The sequence below is a fragment of the Bubalus bubalis genome, chromosome 2 (assembly GCF_019923935.1).
Source record: "Bubalus bubalis isolate 160015118507 breed Murrah chromosome 2, NDDB_SH_1, whole genome shotgun sequence".
In the NCBI taxonomy this organism is placed as follows: domain Eukaryota; kingdom Metazoa; phylum Chordata; class Mammalia; order Artiodactyla; family Bovidae; genus Bubalus; species Bubalus bubalis.
Genome location: NC_059158.1, coordinates 76,071,843 through 76,091,342, shown reverse-complemented (window position 1 = coordinate 76,091,342; position 19,500 = coordinate 76,071,843). Strand labels below are relative to the sequence as shown.

Genomic DNA, 19,500 nt, shown 5'->3' with positions numbered 1-19,500 from the left:
ACAGCTGCTGAGGGAGACTAATGGGTTTCTAAGGAAACAGAGAGGCAGCAGCCATTTTAGTGGCATTTGCTGTATGAAAAATATATAGACATTGACATCCGTCCCCGTCCCCCAACCCCCACCCGCGGGGCCTTCCTTCCCTCCCCGCTCCGGAGGCCCCGAGGTGAGGGGTGCGGCCCAGGTCTCCTGGAGACGCAGCAGCCACCTGTCGCAGGTGCCTGCCACCCGGCGTCGCCCCCCAGCCCCCTCCCCGCAGCGGGTGGGACCGCGGGACTCCCCACCCCCGGGCGCCGCAGTGCAGCGCGGTCCCCGCGGCCCGCCCCTCGGGTCCCCTCCCTTGCTGGCCCCCCGCCCGGCGGGCCGCGGGGAGGGCGGGCGCGTCGCCGCGGCGCTGGGCGCGAGGCGGGCGGGGAGGAGCGGGTCCGCGCGGCTGGCGAGGCGCGGGCGAGGCTCAGGCAGAGCGAGCGCGGGAGGTCGCCGCAGCCTGGGGACACCGCGCGCCGCTGCCCATCATGGTCGCTGCGCACGCTGCCCATTCTTCCTCCTCGGCCGAGTGGATCGCCTGTCTGGATAAAAGGTAGCCGGGGAAGGGCCCCCGCCGGCCGGGGCTCCGCGCGCTGTCTCTGCCCGGAGACCGCCGCAGGGTTGCCCGCCGGGGCCGCGGGAGGAGGGTCCCTGAGCGGGGAGGGAGCGGAGGATCCGCGCCTGGGACCAGGGGACGCAGACCCCGGTCTCTCTTGGGGCACCAGGTGCGCGAGATTTTCACACGTGGTGGAGAAATTGAGGCGCAGTGAGGGGAGCCCCAGTCCCTCCAGGTCCCCCTCGCCCCTCCTTCAAGGTCTCCTCGCCCCCTGCCCCTCTCGACTCCCGGCTCGGGGGTTTATTTTCATAGGCATCACCGGAGAGACTAGATTCCTACCTCTTCTGGCTGTTTAGATCCTTAGGGGTAAATAAGTTTCAAGGAGGGTGGGTGGAGAGGCAGGTGCAGAGTAACGTGCTTTTTTTTTTGTTCCTGAAAGCCAAGTGTGAAGGACCCAGTTGAGCTGTCAAGTGCCTTCTGAAATTCTCAGCTTCTGCCCACGCAGTCGCTCGCTCAAGGTCTGTGTTAGGAAGGTCACGCGGGAGACTGCTTTCGTCTTAATACCCTACCTCTCGGGAAGAGACCCTTACTCTAAAAAAATTAAAACCTCAAAGCACTGTGACTCCCGACGACAGCCCTGTGTAAGGAGGGTGCAGTGTAACAGCGGACTGCAGTTGTTTGCAGGCTCTGACAGCATAATTTTCTGTTTGTCCAGATTGTGGGTTTAGCAGTAAACATTACCCAGTATGTTAGCAATTAGTTTATTACCCTGATTAAAAGGTGATGCATCTGAACTTTTAAGAACTGGGTAAGAAATCTTGCAGAGTGAACTGCCTCTGATTTTTCCAGTTTGATGCAGCAGGGCAGTGATTCATGTCTTGCAGTTATCTGCATGACATCTCTATTTGCATTTGGGGGAAATATTTTGCACTCTGCCATATTGAAATTTTTACAATTAGCAGATTCGTAACCAGATCAAACTTGAAAATCTTAAGTGTGACGTGCTCTGCATACTTTACTATATAGGCCTTTGTTGAAAAAATTAAATAATTTGAAAAAAACTAAATGTGGCTCATTTGAATAACTTAATATATCTGAGAAATAATTTTGCCTTTCAATTACCACACAGTAGCAAGATTTTTTGGCAGGCATTGCCCTATTTACGTCTAAGATGATATGTGCTAATATTAAAAGAGTTGTGTGCAATAAATAGTAAGAGAATTGAAGTGACGTTTAAATCATAGAGAATTATGTAGAGAAGCTAAGTGAAGAACCTGCTAATGTGATAAGTAATCTAAATTTAATAGTTTAGGAAAGACAAATTATCAAAGAAGAGAAAATCAAGCTCTTGTCCTTATAAATAATGGTACTTCCTCATGAGTGAATTGTTTAGATAATAGACTGCATATTTCCATTTGCAGAAATTCATGGCATGCCATTTTTTGAACAGTCAGTAATTCACTGGCAACCCTCTAGTCAGTAAGTACTTATGGCAAAAATCATAGAACAGTACTAACACAAGTGGGTCATATTTGACTCTTTCTTTTCATAATGTGTATTTGCCCAGATGATTTTTGTTTGGAATGGATTTTTAGAACATAGTGTCACAATTTATTCTGATACTACAGAATGTTCAAGGATGGAGTTGGGGGTAGAATCCTCCATAGATATCAAGCCTAATTTTCCTGGAGTGCTGGAGAGTAGACAGATCAATTTAAGATTTAACCCTTAATCAAATTAAGTATTTTAGGCCCAGAGCTGTCACCAGTCACAAGCTCTGATCTTGGACATGTCACTTTTATTTCCTTGAGTGACTGAAAAATGAGGCTAATGCTATCTGTCTTACCAAGGATTAGTGGGCCAAATGGGAAAAAAAAAATCGTGAAAGTAATGTGAAAACTGTGAGGGGCCATGTGTGCATATTATTTTGTAGTGTTAAGAGAACTTTGCATTTTCCACGGTGTTGTTGCTAGAATTTCTTTGAAGAAGAGTTTAAGAGTGGCAGTCTCTTGATAAGAGGGCCTTGAGATGCTTGTTTTTGAAGTGGTTTTTTTTTTTTTTTCCAATTTTTAAAAATCTAAGCATTTTTACTTAGATTGTCTGCTGACTTTTTAGGGGAGGAGGGAGATTAAGGATGCTGATGGAAGTTGGCTGGGGAAGCCCCCAGAGTCCTTCCTTTTGGGACACTGCCCTCAATATTTCTGAAAAATGCAATCTTGATGCTCTATTCCAGGCACTGTGTTGGGCATGAGGGAGGCAGGGGAAAAAAAAGAAAAGATGAAAGTTGTTTATTGACTTAGTGGGGTGGGCAGGTGGGGGTGGGACAGTTACATAAACAAGCAAGCGCAATGCAGTCCTAAGTGCTTTAATGGAGATGTAGGAAATGCTTTGGGGATGCAGAGGAGAGCCTCAGCAGATCTGCCACAGATGCTTCCCACAGGTTCCTGTCCTTGGAGGTTGAGGGGAATTTTCTCAGGCAGAAAATTCTGGGAGCAGTGTGAACAAGGACACTTAGGGGTGGCAGATAAATATGCTTATTTCATCTCAACCACAAATTCCTCTTGTGACCAAATCAAGAGTATAAAAACATATGCTCTGCTTTTCTAAAACTCTCGATTATGGACTTTTGCAAGCACACACAGAAGCAAAGAGGAAATGGTACATTGATCCTTGATGTCCTGTCTGGGGAAATGATGCTGGGACCTTTTCCACAGCTGGGAAATATAGTTTAGATATATGTATCATGCAAACATCAACTGTTGTGGACAGCTAGAAAAAGAGCAATGGTGGGTTGGAAATAAAAAGGGGGGTTAAAGTAGAAAGTCTGCAGGTGTAAAGGATGTGTAATGAAAGTTGAAACAAACAAACAAAAACAAGGAAAATAATCCAGTAGAAATATTTGTTAAGTGTGCCTAGGAAGTTGTCATAGATAGGCAATGCTCTATAAGCTTATGTATGGGGAGGGAGGTTAAAAATATGTAGATATGTGGATTAGGTTGAAGAAACAAAATCTAAAGCTCTTTATGTATCATGCATCCAAGTTCTTGGACTATGGTACAACTCAGAAGGTGAGAGTGTATGAATACTAATTGTAAAAATCAGAAAGCCATTGAACATTTGGATGAATAAAAATACATTGAAAAAAGCCTCAACAGAAAACATTGTCAAAGCAAAACAAGCTTAGCGCTGCCTCATTTATCTTACAAATTTTTTTTGAGCAGGGATGGTAACTAGAAATGTATTACACAGTACCCCACTCTTTGGGATTTAAGATATGTAAAATATATTTTTATAAAAGATATTTTATATGCAAAATACCTTTTAAAAACGTGTTGACCATTTTTTAAAATATTAGTGAAAATATTTTTCCCACAAGCTTGTAAGTTTTGCCACTTGAGAATTTAAGAACCGTTATAGATCATAATTCTCATGGTTGGTAGGGGCGTGTTATGAAGGGACCACACACATTCACAGTACGTATAGTGAACTGTTGCCAATATTCATCACTGTGGAGCAGGAGTTGGCAAACTATGGCCCATGGGCCAGATCCGGCAGCTGCTCGTGTGTCTCCTGAGCTAAGAATGTTTTTCACATTTCTGAGTGGTTGGAAATAAACCACAAGATTAATCTTTTGTGACCCATGAAATTTATATGAAATTCAAATGTCAGTGTCCACAAGCAAAGTTTTGCTGGAACACAGCCATGCTCATTTGGCTTCATATTGTCCATGGCTGCTTTCACAGCACAATAGCAGGACCCTGTGGCTCACAGCTTTTGAAGTATTTGCTCTGTGGATATTTGAAGAAAAAGTTTGCCATCCCCTGTTACAGGTCAAAGAATCTATCTAAGTGATCTACAGAGAAATCATTGGAGATGAAAGTTGTTCTTTGTCTGGGAAGGAGTTGATGATGTTTGGTTTCTTGTTCTTCAGTTATAAGTATAGTGTGGAGGGAGGTCCTTGGTTGATTAAATTGTTTGTGGACCACCTAAGCAGAAAAGGAAGTTAATATAGTATGACTATGTGAAAAAGTTTGTCATCTTTCAAAATAGCCAAAGAGTTTTAAAATTATTAATTTTTCATTAAAAAATGCCCCTTACATAGTTCTTGCATTTGACTTGATTCCTAAATAGATGTTGAGTTAGCTATTTTTGATGGGGTTGAATGAGAGTGAAAGAAATCAAGAAACAAATTTGTTAAAAACGAGCATGCTTTTTAGCAGACATGGTGAAAGAGGATGACTCAGCTATCAAAGAAGCATCAGATACAATTCCAGCCTTAAGGAATCTAGAAGATCAAAGAAGCATGCAGAGCAGAAGGCAGGGGAAGGCTGGTGTCTACCTAGGCAGGTTCCAAGGGATGGCATTACCCAGGATTCTGGGCTGGTCTTACACTCTTGAAATTCTGATTTGTCGGCACATCAAGAATTAATGCATTTTTTTCAGGGATAGATATATAGGCACCAAACTCTCAGAACCTATAAAAACCAGAAAGTTTATTAATTTGATAATTCCAGTAGTCATGTACGGATGTGAGAGTTGGACTATAAAGAAAGCTGAGCACCAAAGAATTGATGCTTTTGAACTGTTGTGTTGGAGAAGACTCTTGAGAATTTCTTGGACTGCAAGGAGATCCAACCAGTCAATTCTAAAGGAGATCAGTCCTGAATATTCATTGGAAGAACTGATGCTGAAACTGAAACTCCAATGCTTTGGCCACCTGATGCGAAGAACTGACTCACTTGAAAAGACCCTGATGCTGGGAAGGATTGAGGGCAGGAGGAGAAGGGGACAACAGAGGATGAGATCGTTGGATGGCATCACCGACTTGATGGACATGAGTTTGAGTAAGCTCCGCGAGTTGGTGATGGACAGGGAGGCCTGGCGTGCTGCAGTCCATGGGGTCACAAAGAGTCAGACATGACTAAGCAACTGAACTGAGCTGAACTGAACTGAATTGAGCATCAGAGAAGTGGATACTGCCATCCTTTGGCTAATATGTTCCTTCTCTAGGCAAGCTGTATGGAAATCCAATTGTTATTAGAAGGCCATGTTGTGCTTTTATGATGAGAGGCAAAGCTGCCAGGAGATCAGGACACTTACAACTTCTGGCCAGCTCATCCTCTTCCTAGAGCAATAGAGCTTGGGAATTGAATTATAATCAGAAGATAGTTCTGGGAATTCTTCAGGGCAGTTTGGTCATCACCTCTTCCAGTTAGAGGATCTTCTGAGTGCTCCCATAGGACTCTTTGTTACACTTTGTCCAACAATGTAATAGCACAACTCAGGCTTCATCACAATTGCCTATCTACTCCTTTCTGTGCATCTCTTGATGTTGTATTGTAGTCATCATTTTACCTTCAGCTTCAGGGCAGCTCCCTAATTGTAGAAGGTACTTTTGGGACCAGGGTGAGATGTCCAGAGGCATCCTCTTCCTCAGGGATGAAATAGCCTCTGCAATTTTTAGGGCAAGTCCTCACACTGGGCCCCTCTGCCATAGAAAGGGCTTGACTGGGCACCAGCATCTGCCTCTGATTTTCCCTTATTTTCTTGGCTGATGTGAATACTTAAAAAAAATGACATGACATGGCATAGCTCTATTCTAATTTTTATTTTTTGAAGTTTATTATGGAAAATTTCAACATATGTAAAAGAAGAGAGAATAGTATAATAATTCTGTTGTTCCATGCCCTTCGCCTCCAACAGTCATCAACTCACATTCAATGTTGTTTTATTTATACCCACTTGTCCCCCAGACCTGTGGCCACTGCTGAGTTTTCCAAATTTGCTGACATATGGAGTGCAGCACTTTCACAGCATCATCTTTTAGAATTTGAAATAGCTCAACTGGAGTTCCATCACCTCCACTAGCTTTGTTCGTAGTGATGCTTTCTAAGGCCCACTTGACTTCACATTCCAGGATGTCTGGCTCTAGATGAGTGATCACACCATCTAGATTATCTGGGTCATGAAGATCTTTTTTGTACAGTTTTTCTGTGTATTCTTCCCACCTCTTCTTAATATCTTCTGCTTCTGTTAGGTCCATACCATTTCTGTCCTTTATTGAGCCCATCTTTGCATGAAATGTTCCCTTGATATCTCTAGTTTTCTTGAAGAGATCTCTAGTCTTTCCCATTCTGTTGTTTTCCTCTATTTCTTTGCACTGATCACTGAGGAAGGCTTTCTTATCTCTCTTTGCTATTCTTTGGAACTCTGCATTCAAATGGGTATATCTTTCCTTTTCTCCTTTGCTTTTTTGCTTCTCTTCTTTTCACAGCTATTTGTAAGGCCTCCTCAGACAGCCATTTTGCTTTTTTGCATTTCTTTTTCTTGGGGATGATCTTGATCCCTGTCTCCTGTACAATGTCATGAATCTCTGTCCATAGTTCATCAGGCACTCTGTCAGATCTAGTCCCTTAAGTCTACTTCTCACTTCCACTGTATAATCATAAGGGATTTGATTTAGGTCATACCTGAATGGTCTAGTGGTTTTCCCCACTTTCTTCAATTTAAGTCTGAATTTGGCAATAAGGAGTTCATGATCTGAGCCACAGTCAGCTCCTGGTTTTATTTTTGCTGACTGTATGGAGCTTCTCCATCTTTGCTGCAAAGAATATAATCAATCTGATTTTGGTATTGGCCATCTAGTGATGTCCATGTGTAGAGTCTTCTCTTGTGTTGTTGGAAAAGGGTGTTTGCTATGACCAGTGCATTCCCTTGGCGAAACTCTATTAGCCTTTGCCCTGCTTCATTCTGTACTCCAAGGCCAAATTTGCCTGTTACTCCAGGTGTTTCTTGACTTCCCACTTTTGCATTCTAGTTCCCTATAATGAAAAGGACATCTTTTTTGGGTGTTAGTTCTAAAAGGTCTTGTAGGTCTTGATAGAACCATTCAACATCAGCTTCTTCAGCGTTACTGGTCAGATACAGACTTGGATTACTGTGATATTGAATGGTTTGCCTTGGAAACGAACAGAGATCATTCTGTCGTTTCTGAGATAACATCCAAGTACTGCATTTTGGACTCTTTTGTTGACTATGATGGCTACTTCATCTCTTCCAAGGGATTCCTGCCCACAGTAGTAGATATAATGGTCATCTGAGTTAAATTCACCCATTCCAGTCCATTTTAGTTCGCTGATTGCTAGAATGTCGATGTTCACTCTTGCCATCTCCTGTTTGACCACTTCCAATTTGCTTCGATTCATGGACCTAACATTCCAGTGTCCTAACAATTCCTAACATCCCTGCAATATTGTTCTATACTTGTCAGACCTTGCTTCTATCACCAGTCACATCCCTAAGTGGGTGTTGTTTTTGCTTTGGCTCCATCCTTTCATTCTTTCTGGAGTTATTTCTGCACTGATTTCCAGTAGCATACTGGGTACCTACTGACCTGGGGAGTTCATCTTTCAGTGTTCTGTCTTTTTGCCTTTTCATACTGTTCATGGGGTTCTCAAGGCAAGAAAACTGAAGTGGTTTGCTATTCCCTTCTCCAGTGGACCGCATTCTGTTAGACCTCTCCATGAACTGCCCGTCTTGGGTGGCCCCACACAGCATGACTTAGTTTCATTGAGTTAGACAAGGAAGGCTGTGGTCCATGTGATCAGATTGGCTAGTTGTCTGTGATTGTGGTTTCAGTGTGTCTGCCCTCTGATGCCCTCTCTTAGCGCCTATGGTCTTACTTGCATTTCTCTTACCTTGGACGTGGGATATCTCTTCATGGCTGCTCCAACAAAGTGCAGCCCCTGCTCCTTATCTTGGACGTGGGGTATATCCTTATGGTCACCGCTCCTGACCTTGGACATGGGGTTACTCCTCTCAGCCGCTGCTTCTGACCTTGAATGTGGGGTATCTCCTCTCGGCCACTCCCTCCTGCACTGTGCACCTGCTGCTCTGCGCTCCAGATGTTCAAGCTGGTTTTAGAAAAGGCAGAGGAACCAGAGATCAAATTGCCAACATCCGCTGGATCATCGAAAAAGCAAGAGAGTTCCAGAAAAACATCTAGTTCTGCTTTATTGACTATGCCAAAGCCTCTGACTGTGTGGATCACAATAAACTGTGGGAAATTCTGAAAGAGATAGGAATACCAGACCACCTGACCTGCCTCTTGAGAAACCTGTATGCAGGTCAGGAAGCAACAGTTAGAACTGGACATGGAACAACAGACTGGTTCCAAATAGGAAAAGGAGTACGTCAAGGCTGTATATTGTCACCCTGCTTATTTAACTTATATGCAGGGTACATCATGAGAAACACTAGGCTGGAAGAAGCACAAGCTGGGATCAAGATTGCCGGGAGAAATATCAGTAACTTCAGATATGCAGATGACACCACCCTTATGGCAGAAAGTGAAGAACTGAAAAGCCTCTTGATGAAAGTGAAAGAGGAGAGTGAAAAAGTTGGCTTACAGCTCAACATTCAGAAAACTAGGATCATGGCATCTGGTCCCATCATCACTTCATGGGAAATAGACAGGGAAACAGTGGCTGACTTTATTTTTTTGGGTTCCAAAATCACTGCAGATGGTGATTGCAGCCATGAAATTAAAAGACACTTACTCCTTGGAAGGAAAGTTATAACCAACCTAGACAGCATATTAAAAAGCAGAGACCTTACTTTGTCAACAAAGGTCCATCTAGTCAAGGCTCTGTTTTTTCCAGTAGTCATGTATGGATGTGAGAGTCGGACTATAAAGAAAGCTGAGCACCAAAGAATTGATGCTTTTGAGCTATGGTGTTGGAGAAGACTCTTGAGAGTCCCTTGGACTGAAAGGAGATCCAACCAGTCCATCCTAAAGCAGATCAGTCCTGGGTGTTCATTGGAAGGACTGATGTTGAAGCTGAAACTCCACTACTTTGGCCACCTGATGCGAAGAGCTGACTCATTTGAAAAGACCCTGATGCTAGGAAAGATTGAGGGCAGGAGGAGAAGGGGATGACCGAGGATGAGATGGTTGGATGGCATCACCGACTCAATGGACATGAGTTTGAGGAAACTCCAGGAGTTGGTGATGGACAGGAAGGCCTGGTGTGCTGTGGTTCATAGGGTCTCAAAGAGTGGACACGACTGAGTGACTGAACTGAACTGAACTGTCCCCCACCACTGCCAGGATTATTTTATCACAAGTCCCATATAGTATCATTTTATCTGTAAATATTTACATATATATCTCTAGTACCTAAGGACTCTAAGTATATTGTCACATATTTTAAAATTAACACTAATTTCCTAATATGATCAAATATCCAGTCAGAGTGCAGACTTTCCCATTTAATCATGACTTTTTCTTTTTTGCAGTTTGTTTTTATTGGATCCAAATAAGTTGTATTTAGTTGATATGTATCTAGGTCTTTTTTAATCTCTGGATTTTCCCTATAGCTCTCTCTTTTTATTCCTTGTAATACATTTGTTGAAGAAACAGGTAGATTTTTATAGTCTGAATTTTAATTATACCCTCATGGTGTTTTTAAATATGTGCCTTTGGCCCCTGTATTTCCTGTAAATTGGTATTTGGCTCTAGGGCTTGATCGGTTTTATTAATTGATTTGATTTTTTTTTTGACAACAGTCTTTCACAGAAGGGTTATATACTTGCATTATGAGTGCATGTCAAGTGATCTCTTTTTGTGATGTTAGCAAATATACTGTTCTTGAAATTTAAATGCTTGGCCACTATCTTATCTACAACTTCTTGAGGGACATCTCATGGTAGCTCCAAAACATGGGAGTGTATGTGTGGAGCATTTAGAGAACATTACATCCTCATGTGTAATCAGGATTAAGTTCTGTGGTGCTGATTTTGCCTGTGCTTTTAGGATTTAGGCAAGGAAAGGTTCAATAGGAACTGGACTCCCTCAGATCAGAGGCACATGAGGAATGTTGTGCTCACAAAGCAGTAGGCCTGAGAAAAAGGTACCTGGTTCATCTCACCCTGGTCTTACAGTCTGGTCTCCTGAACACAGACTGGAAGCCTAAAGAGTCATCAGGGAGAATCGTACTCAGCAAAGCAAATTTTTCTTGTCTTAGTTTGGCTTCCCCCAAATGGACTTCATGCTCCTCCAGTGAGGCTAGGATGGGCAGATGCTCTTTAGTTTGAATTTTCTATGTGCTTATAAGATTTCATAGCCCTTCTGGGCTTCTTATCTTTTTTCATCTCCCTAAACCCAAGGCAGCTACTTTCTCTTTAGATAGATTTAGATCCATTTTTATGCACTTGAATGGTGGCAGTGAAGAGTGAGATTTTCTTCCAGGACTTTAATTCACGGGCTTCTCAGGTTGCTCAGTGGTAAAGAATCTGCCTGCCAATACAGGAGACGTGGGCTCGATCCCTGACTTGGGGAGACCCCCTGGAGAAGGAAATGGCAACCCACTCCAGTATTCTTTCCTGGGAAATTCCATGGACAGAGGAGCCTGGCGGGCTACAGTCCATGGGGTCACAAAAGAATCGGACATGACTTAGCGACTAAACAACAACAACCTTTAATTGAAGATTGAAGGAAAGAGAAAGGAGAGACCATCTTGGGAAAACTGAGAGACAGAGGAAAGAGGGAGAGGATGAACTAACTGGGTGTAGAGGAGGACAGGGAAAGACCCAGTCACACATAGGAAAGCAAACAATCTGACTGGCTGGAGTAGAGGCGCTGGGTGCCGTGTTTACTCCGCTGCATCCATGTGCGTTACTTGCTTTCCCTGCACGGACAGAAAAACAGGGCCATCGCTACCCTGTGTTCTCTTCATGCACACTCTTCTTAGAGCACCAATGCATTCCTGTGTTTTAACTGTGCACATTGCTTACATCCTGTATCCATGGTCTATCTTCTGGACTAGATGCCCTTTTGTTTCCCTGTCGGATATTCCCATATCAAATATCCCATTAAGAATCTGGGCAAGATATTGTTTTCCTTCACCTACTACTGCTAGAAAGGTTAGAAAAAGACAAAATACTTATCTTTCCAGCCTCTCTAGAGGCTTGGTGCCCATGGGATACACTTCTGGCCAATAAGACATAGTAAAACCCTGTTAGAGGCTTCTAGGATAGCTTTTGCCTTACTGATGAAAGATACAGATGTGTTTGACACTACTTTGTTCTCTTCCTTCTGCCTGAAATTACTACCTTGGGCCTATGGTAACCATATTATAATGCCAGAAGGAAGGGCCAGGAGAAGCACAGACTTCAGTTCTGACTTTGTACAGCTGCTGAATTTAAATCAATAGTTGCCTACCTTCAGCTTTCTTGTTTTGTGAAGAAAAACATACTGTATTTCTGGAAACCACTCTGTTAGGTTTTCTATCATTTGTTGTCAAAACTATCCTTGGCCTAACAAGTTGATTTTCAGCTTGTCTAAAACTGATTTCATCTTTCTTAACTCTCTTCTCCATCAGTTTTTCCTCCTTGCTTTTCTGTTTTATTAATTAATCATTCTCAAAACTTTGCATTACCTCTGTCTTGCATTTCCTATGTCCCTTGTTATACCTAACCAGTCACCAGTTCTTCTCTTGGTCTTTGAATTCTACTGCTTTGTTTTAGGACCTTACCATCTAGATCTGGATCTTTTTGTTTCCTTATCCAATCTGGAAAATATGGTATTTTCAGTTCAACCTTGTTTTAAGGTCTGCCAGACCTGGATTCACATTTTGCCACTTCCAACCCTTTAGCCCTGTGATCTTGGTGACATTATTCATTCTTCTGAACCTCTGTTTCCAAAGCATCAGATGAGGCTACAAATACATACTGTAGTGGTTGTGTTGAGGTTTGTGGCTAATAAAAATGTAGCTGCATGCTCTTCTCTAAGTAGAAAGTTTAATGTAGGGGTTAAGAGTTTGGGAGCCATACTGTTTGTGCTCAAATCCAGTTTTGATGTTATTAATGGTGCAACTTTAGGACAGTTATTCAGTTTTAGTAGTTGTTTTGTAGATTCCTCAGTATTTTTATCTAGACAATCTTATTGTCTGTGAATACTGGTAGTTTTACTTATTGTTTCTGATCTTTATGTCTTTTATTATGTATTTTTCTTGCTTTGTTGCATTGGCTAGGATTGCCAGGACAAAGTTGAACACAAGGGGTAAGCATGGATTTCCTTGAACCAGGAAACATTTCCTTTTTCTCTATTTCCTTTATTTTTAAAAGGGTGGTATAATATTGATGTTGTACTTCCCAGGTGGCACTAGTGGTAAAAAAACCTGCCTGCCAATGGAGGAGATACAGGAGACATGGGTTTGATCCTTGAGTAGCAAAGATCCCTGGAGAAGGAAATGGCAACCTGCTCCAGGATTCTTGCCTGGAGAATCCCATGGACAGAGGAGCCTGGTGGGCTACAGCTCATAGGGTTTGCAAGTAGTCAGACACGACTGAAGCAACTTAGCATGCGTGCATATTGATGTTACTTCCTCTTAAAATGTTTTATAGATGTCTCCTGACTGGGAGTAGTCTTTGTGGGAAGCTTTTTGATGACAAATTCAATCTGTTTAATAGATAGAAAACTACTTATGTTTTCTGTTTCTTTTGTGTCCATTTTGAAAAGTTATTTCAAGGAGTATGTCCATTTCATCTAAGTTATCAAACTTATGGGCATAGCATTGTTCCTAGTTTTCTCTTATTATCCTTTTAGTGTCCTTAGGATATATAGTGATGTTTCTTCTTTCATATCTCATACTAGTATTTTTTTGTCTGCTCTCTCTTTTTCTTGACTGACTTTGCTAGGAGCTTCCCAATTTGTTAATCTTTTAAAGGAACCAATTTTTAGTTGATTTTCTCTATTATTTGAGAAATTCAATGATTTGTGCTTTTTGCCTCCTTTTATCCTACTTAGTTTGGGTTTAACTTGCTCTCTTTTTCTGGCTTTTTAAAAAGGAAACTTAGATAATTAATTTTCTTCTTTTCTAATATGATCATTAAAACTGTGATTTCTCATGGTCAGCACAAAAAAGGAAGCACAGTTATTTCATTATTCAGTATTTACAAATGAAAATTATTTCTGCCAGAGAAGAACAACTAAGTATATTACAACAATATAATAAGTAAGTATGGCTTCCTCGGTGGCTCAGATGGTAAAGAATCTGCCTGCAATGCAGAGATCTGGGTTCAATCCCTGGGTTGGAAAGATCCCCTGGAGAAGGAAATGGCAACCCACTCTAGTATTCTTGCCTGGAAAATCCCATGGACGGTGGAGCCTGGCATGCTGTAGTCGATGGGGTCACAAAGAATTGGACATGACTGACCAACTAACACTTTCACTTTCATGTTAAATAGGATGATACTGGAACCTGTTGATCTCCTCAACCTCATGGAGAAGATACTGTGCCGTGTGATGAACAATATCCTCCACAACATCCCAATAGTGAATTCAGTAACGCGTTTCATAGGGCTCTCATATCATGATAGCATAATGCCAAAGGGACATTAAAGGAGAGTATTTCTCTGAGGGAGCCGATATACAGCTTTTTGATTGTTTAAAACTTCCGAGGTGACGCTAGTGGTAAATAATCTGCCTGCAATACAGGAGATATGAGAAATGGGCTCAGTCCCTGGGTTGGGAAGAGGCCCTGGAGAAGGGCATGGCAATCCACTCTAATATTCTTACCTGGAAAATCCCAGGGACAGAGGAGCCTGGCAGGCTACAGTCCATAGGGTTGCAAAGAGTTGGACACAACTAAAGTGACTTAGTACACACAATTTAATACCAGGATAGATTTTAGGCTGTTTTAAAAATAGGTGGAGTGCATCTCTTTCAGAAAATTTTCCATAAATATTGTTTTTCACATCTCATGATAATTAATAACATTGGATACCAATGACTTTGAAGTAATATTTTTCAGTAGATACCTGGAGTACTGCTGTTATGTATTGTTGGTTAAATGGAGAGTTTTATGACTTTGGACTTAGCCAAACATGGAAGATAATTACATCCTCATTTGATAGCCAAACAAGACTGTATGTCTTAATGGTGGTCCTGCCCTTCTCTGTGAAGTTGTAGGGGCAATGGTGTATTCTCAAGGAGGAATGTTGGTGCCTCTCTAACACACAAATGGTGGTCAAGAGTCTGGCCCGATAATTGTTACCATGGAAACTAAGGAGCATGTGTTAATCATGCTGAAGCATTCTTAAAATGAGTAACATATCAAAAAAAGTGAGGTTATGTGTATATGTGGGCTTCCCTGATAGCTCAGTTCGTAAAGAATACATCTGCAATGCAGGCGACCCCATGGACTGTATAGGGTCTATGGGGTCGCAAAGAGTCAGACATGACTGAGTGACTTTCACTTTCATTTTCATATGTGTATGACTGATTCACTTTGCTGTATAGCAAAAATTGGCATAGTAATGTAAAGCAACTATATGTCAAAAAATAATTTTAAAATGAGTAATATAATTTTCTGAAAATATTTTATGGAATAAAATTATAAAACATAAGCATATTAATTATGATCAGTTGCTCAATAGGATTATTACCTATAAATTGGTTGAAAGTTCAAGAGCCTCTCTCCTATTTAATTAAATGGAGAAGTACTTTTAAAAGCCCTTGTTGTTGTTCAGTCCCGAAGTCATGTCTGACTCTTTGTGACCCCATGGACTGCAGCATGCCAGGCTTCCCTCTCCATCACCATTTCCCAGAGTTTGTTCAAACTCATATCCATTGAGTCGGTGATGCCATCCAACCATCTAATCCTCTGTTGCCCTCTCCTCCTCCTGCCCTCAATCTTTCCCAGCATCAGAGTCTTTTACAATGTGTTGACTCACTGCATCAGGTGGCCAAAGTATTGAAGCTTCAGCTTCAGCATCAGTCCTTCCAATGAATATTCAGGGTTGATTTCTTTTAGGATTAACTGGTTTGATCTGCTTGCTGTCCAAGGGCCTCTCAAGAGTCCTCTCTAGCTCCACAGTTCAAAAGCATCAATTCTTCAGTGCTCAGCCTTATTTATGGTCCAACTCTCACATCCATACATGACTACTGGAAAAGTCTCTCCATAGCTTCGATATGGACCTTTGTTGGCAAAGTGACATCTCTGCTTTTTAATAATCTGTCTAGGTTTGTCATAGCTTTTCTTCCAAGGAGCAAGCATCTCTTAATTCTGTGGCTGTAGTCCCTGTCTGCAGTGATTTTGGAGCCCAAGAAAATAAAATCTGCCACTGTTTCCACTTTTTCCCCATCTATTTGCCATGAAGTGAGGGACTGGATGCCATGATATTAGTTTTTTGAATGTTGACTTTTATGCCATCTTTTTCATTCTCCTCTTTCACCTTCATCAAGCATCTCTTTAGTTCCCCTTCACTTTCTGCCATTAGAGTTGTATCATCTATGTATCTGAGGTTGTTGATATTTTCCCTGGCAATCTTGATCCCAGTTTGTGATTCATCCAGCCTAGCATTTCACATGATGTACTCTGCATATAAGTTAAATAAGCAGGGTGACAATATACAACCTTGATGTACTCCGTTCCCAGTTTGGAACCAGTCCATTGTTCCATGTCTGGTTCTAACTGTTGCTTCTTGATCTGCATACAGGTTTCTCAGGAGGCAGGTGAGAAATCTCTTTTGGAATTTTATTGTCTGTTGTGATCCACAGTCAAAGGCTTTAGTGTAGTCAATGAAGCAGAAGTAGATGTTTTTCTGAAATTCCCTTGCTTTTTCTATGATTCAGTGGGTGTTGGCAATTTGACCTCTGGTTGCTCTGCCTTTTCTAAATCCAGCTTGTACATTTGGAATTTCTTGGTTCACATACTGTTGAAGCCTAGCTTGAAGGATTTTGAGCATTACTTTGCTGGCATGTGAAATGAGTGCAAAGGCCCTTAGAAAAGGGTTAATTGTTAGACATGTTAAAAATAAATAAAAGACCTTTGATGGGAAGTTGACATTGCTTGGAACTTGATAATTTGATTCTTGATGTTGTATGTGGCATTTCAATTCTGTTTAAACCTCAAATGAAGACATTAATGTCTTCCCTGGTGTTCAGGCTCTGACAGCCTTTTTCTTCTAGTCATTGATTGATTACTTATTGAACATGTTACAGAAACAAGTTAAGTTCTTAAACTTTAGATGTTCTCTTTATAAACTCTTTAAACAGCCATGCGATATAGGAAAGTTCTATCTCTAGTGTCCCTCGCCACTCTTGTCACTCCTCTAGCTTTCTCTTTTTCCCTGTTAATGCTCCTTTTCATCTTCCTCAGCCCAAATGTGTTCCTTAGGAAAAAGATATGATTTTAGTCCTCTCCTTTCCTACTATTCATTCATTCAGGGATTTTACTCTCCACTTTCCATGTGACATTCTTACTGGGGATAGGTTAGTAAGAAAATCTGACATGGACTCTGACCTCATGAATTTAAATATTCATTGGGAAGACATTATTTAATTCAACCAGTCCTTCAAAAAGCTATTGATATCTGTTGAGTACTTGCTATGTGCTGGATACTGTTCCAAGCAGTAAGGAATACAGTGGTGAACAAAACAGGAAAAGTTAGGTGGTAAAAAAGGTTGTCAGGCCAAAGGTAAATGGATAAGGAGTGGTGGAGTAGGGCGACAGACAAATCTATATTACAGGGTCAGAAAGTGATTAGACTAATGCAGGAAGACAAAGTAGAGAACAGGGCAAGAAACTGAGGGTGCTCATATTTTAGGGAGGGTGGGCAGGTTTTTGTAAAAGTCAGATATGATCAAAGGTCTTTAATGAACTGAGAGATCATGTAGTATGAATTTAAATCAGTGTAATCCATTCTTTACTAAATAGGTGGTTGGTGGCTGAGGTATTGTAGAGAACATGGGTTAGGCTAGTGCCTGTGATGGGGGCAGAGGCTGAATACATGTGATAGTGCTCTTTTGTTTGGTTATGAGGCATTATTTTGTGAAAGTCACTGTAAAATATATATACACTATCATCCCTGGCCCTGTTCCTAGCACTGAGCTCCTAAAACTCTTGTCAGTTCCTGAGTGATAAAAACATTGTCCTATTATTTGTCTTTGACCCTGTGTCGGACATAGGGCTCCTGAAACCCTTGTAAATTCCTAAGTGATAAAATTACCAAGATCATCTTCTGTCCTAAAGAGGCAACTCTGGGTGGGCTCCTAGATGGGGTCTGGTCACCAGAAAGACCAAGCCATGATTAGAAGCTTAGAATTTTCAACCCCACCCCCTCCATCCTCCAGGGAGGGGAGAGGCTCTGAAAATGGATTTAAATAATTGACCATGGCACAAATAGCTGTGAAAAGAAGAGACGTGAAAAGCAAAGGAGAAAAGGAAAGGTATAAGCCTCTGAATGCAGAGTTTCAAAGAATAGCAAGAAAAGGTAAGAAAGCCTTCCTCAATGATCAATGCAAAGAAATAGAGGAAAACAACAGAATGGGAAAGACTAGAGATCTCTTCAAGAAAATTAGAGATACCAAGGGAACATTTCATGCAAAGATGGGCTCGATAAAGGACAGAAATGGTATGGACCTAACAGAAGCAGAAGATATTAAGAAGAGGTGACAAGAATACACAGAAGAACTGTACAAAAAAGATCTTCACGACCAAGATAATCACGATGGTGTGATCACTCACCTAGAGCCAGACATCCTGGAATGTGAAGTCAAGTGGGCCTTAGAAAGCATCACTATTAACAAAGCTAGTGGAGGTGATGGAATTCCAGTTGAGCTATTTCAAATCCTGAAAGATGATGCTGTGAAAGTGCTGCACTCAATATGCCAGCAAATTCGGAAAACTCAGCAGTGGTCACAGGACTGGAAAAGGTCAGTTTTCATTCCAATGCCAAAGGAAGGCAATGCCAAAGAATGCTCAAACTACTGCACAATTGTACTCATCAATGGCACCCCACTCCAGTACTCTTGCCTGGAAAATCCCATGGACGGCGGAGCCTGGTGGGCTGCAGTCCATGGGGTCGCTAAGAGTCAGACACGACTGAGTGACTTCACTTTCACTTTTCACTTTCATGCATTGGAGAAGGAAATGGCAATCTACTACAGTGTTCTTGCCTGGGGAATCCCAGGGACAGAGGGGCCTGGTAGGAGGCCGTCTATGGGGTCGCACAGAGTCGGACATGACCGAAGCAACTTAGCAGCAGCAGCACACACTAGTAAAGTAATGCTTAAATTCTCCAAGCCAGGCTTCAGCAATAAGTGAACAGTGAACTTCCAGATGTTCAAGCTGGTTTTAGAAAAGGCAGAGGAACCAGAGATCAAATTGCCAACATCCGCTGGATCATTGAAAAAGCAAGAGAGTTCCAGAAAAACATCTACTTCTGCTTTATTGACTATGCCAAAGCCTTTGACTGTGTGGATCACAACAAATTGTGAAAAATTCTGAAAGAGATGGGAATACCAGACCACCTGACCTGCCTCTTGAGAAACCTATATGCAGGTCAGGAAGCAACAGTTAGAACTGGACATGGAACAACAGACTGGTTGCAAATAGGAAAAGGAGTACGTCAAGGCTGTATATTGTCACCCTGCTTATTTAACTTCTATGCAGAGTACATCATGAGAAACTCTGGGCTGGAAGAAGCACAAGCTGGAATCAAGATTGCCGGGAGAAATATCAATAACCTCAGATATGCAGATGACACCACCCTTATGGCAGAAATCGAAGAGGAACTAAAAAGCCTCTTGATGAAAGTGAAAGAGGAGAGTGAAAAAGTTGGCCTAAAACTCAACATTCAGGAAACTAAGATCATGGCATCTGGTCCCATCACTTCATGGGAAATAGATGGGGCAACAGTGGAAACAGTGTCAGACTTTATTTTTTTGGGCTCCAAAACCACTGCAGATGGTGACTGCAGCCATGAAATTAAAAGACGCTTACTCCTTGGAAGGAAAGTTATGACCAACCTAGATATCCTATTAAAAAGCAGAGACATTACTTTGCCAACAAATGTCTGTCTTGTCAAGGCTATGGTTTTTCCAGTGGTCATGTATGGATGTGAGAGTTGGACTG

General features: G+C 41.9%; 1 protein-coding gene across 2 annotated transcripts in view; it reads left to right on the top strand.

The window, feature by feature from the left end:
• Window positions 1-393: 393 nt before the first annotated feature.
• Window positions 394-19,500, top strand: part of RAPGEF4 (Rap guanine nucleotide exchange factor 4) — a 334,349-nt gene continuing 315,242 nt past the window's right edge. Inside the window, exon 1 of one of the 2 annotated variants that reach the window (XM_025274782.3) lies at window positions 394-577. In XM_025274782.3, coding sequence (XP_025130567.2) covers window positions 513-577 — 65 coding nt within the window. In that variant the 5' untranslated portion in view covers window positions 394-512. The remainder of the gene's footprint in view (window positions 578-19,500) is intronic. The other variant, XM_025274777.3, reaches the window with a different exon arrangement.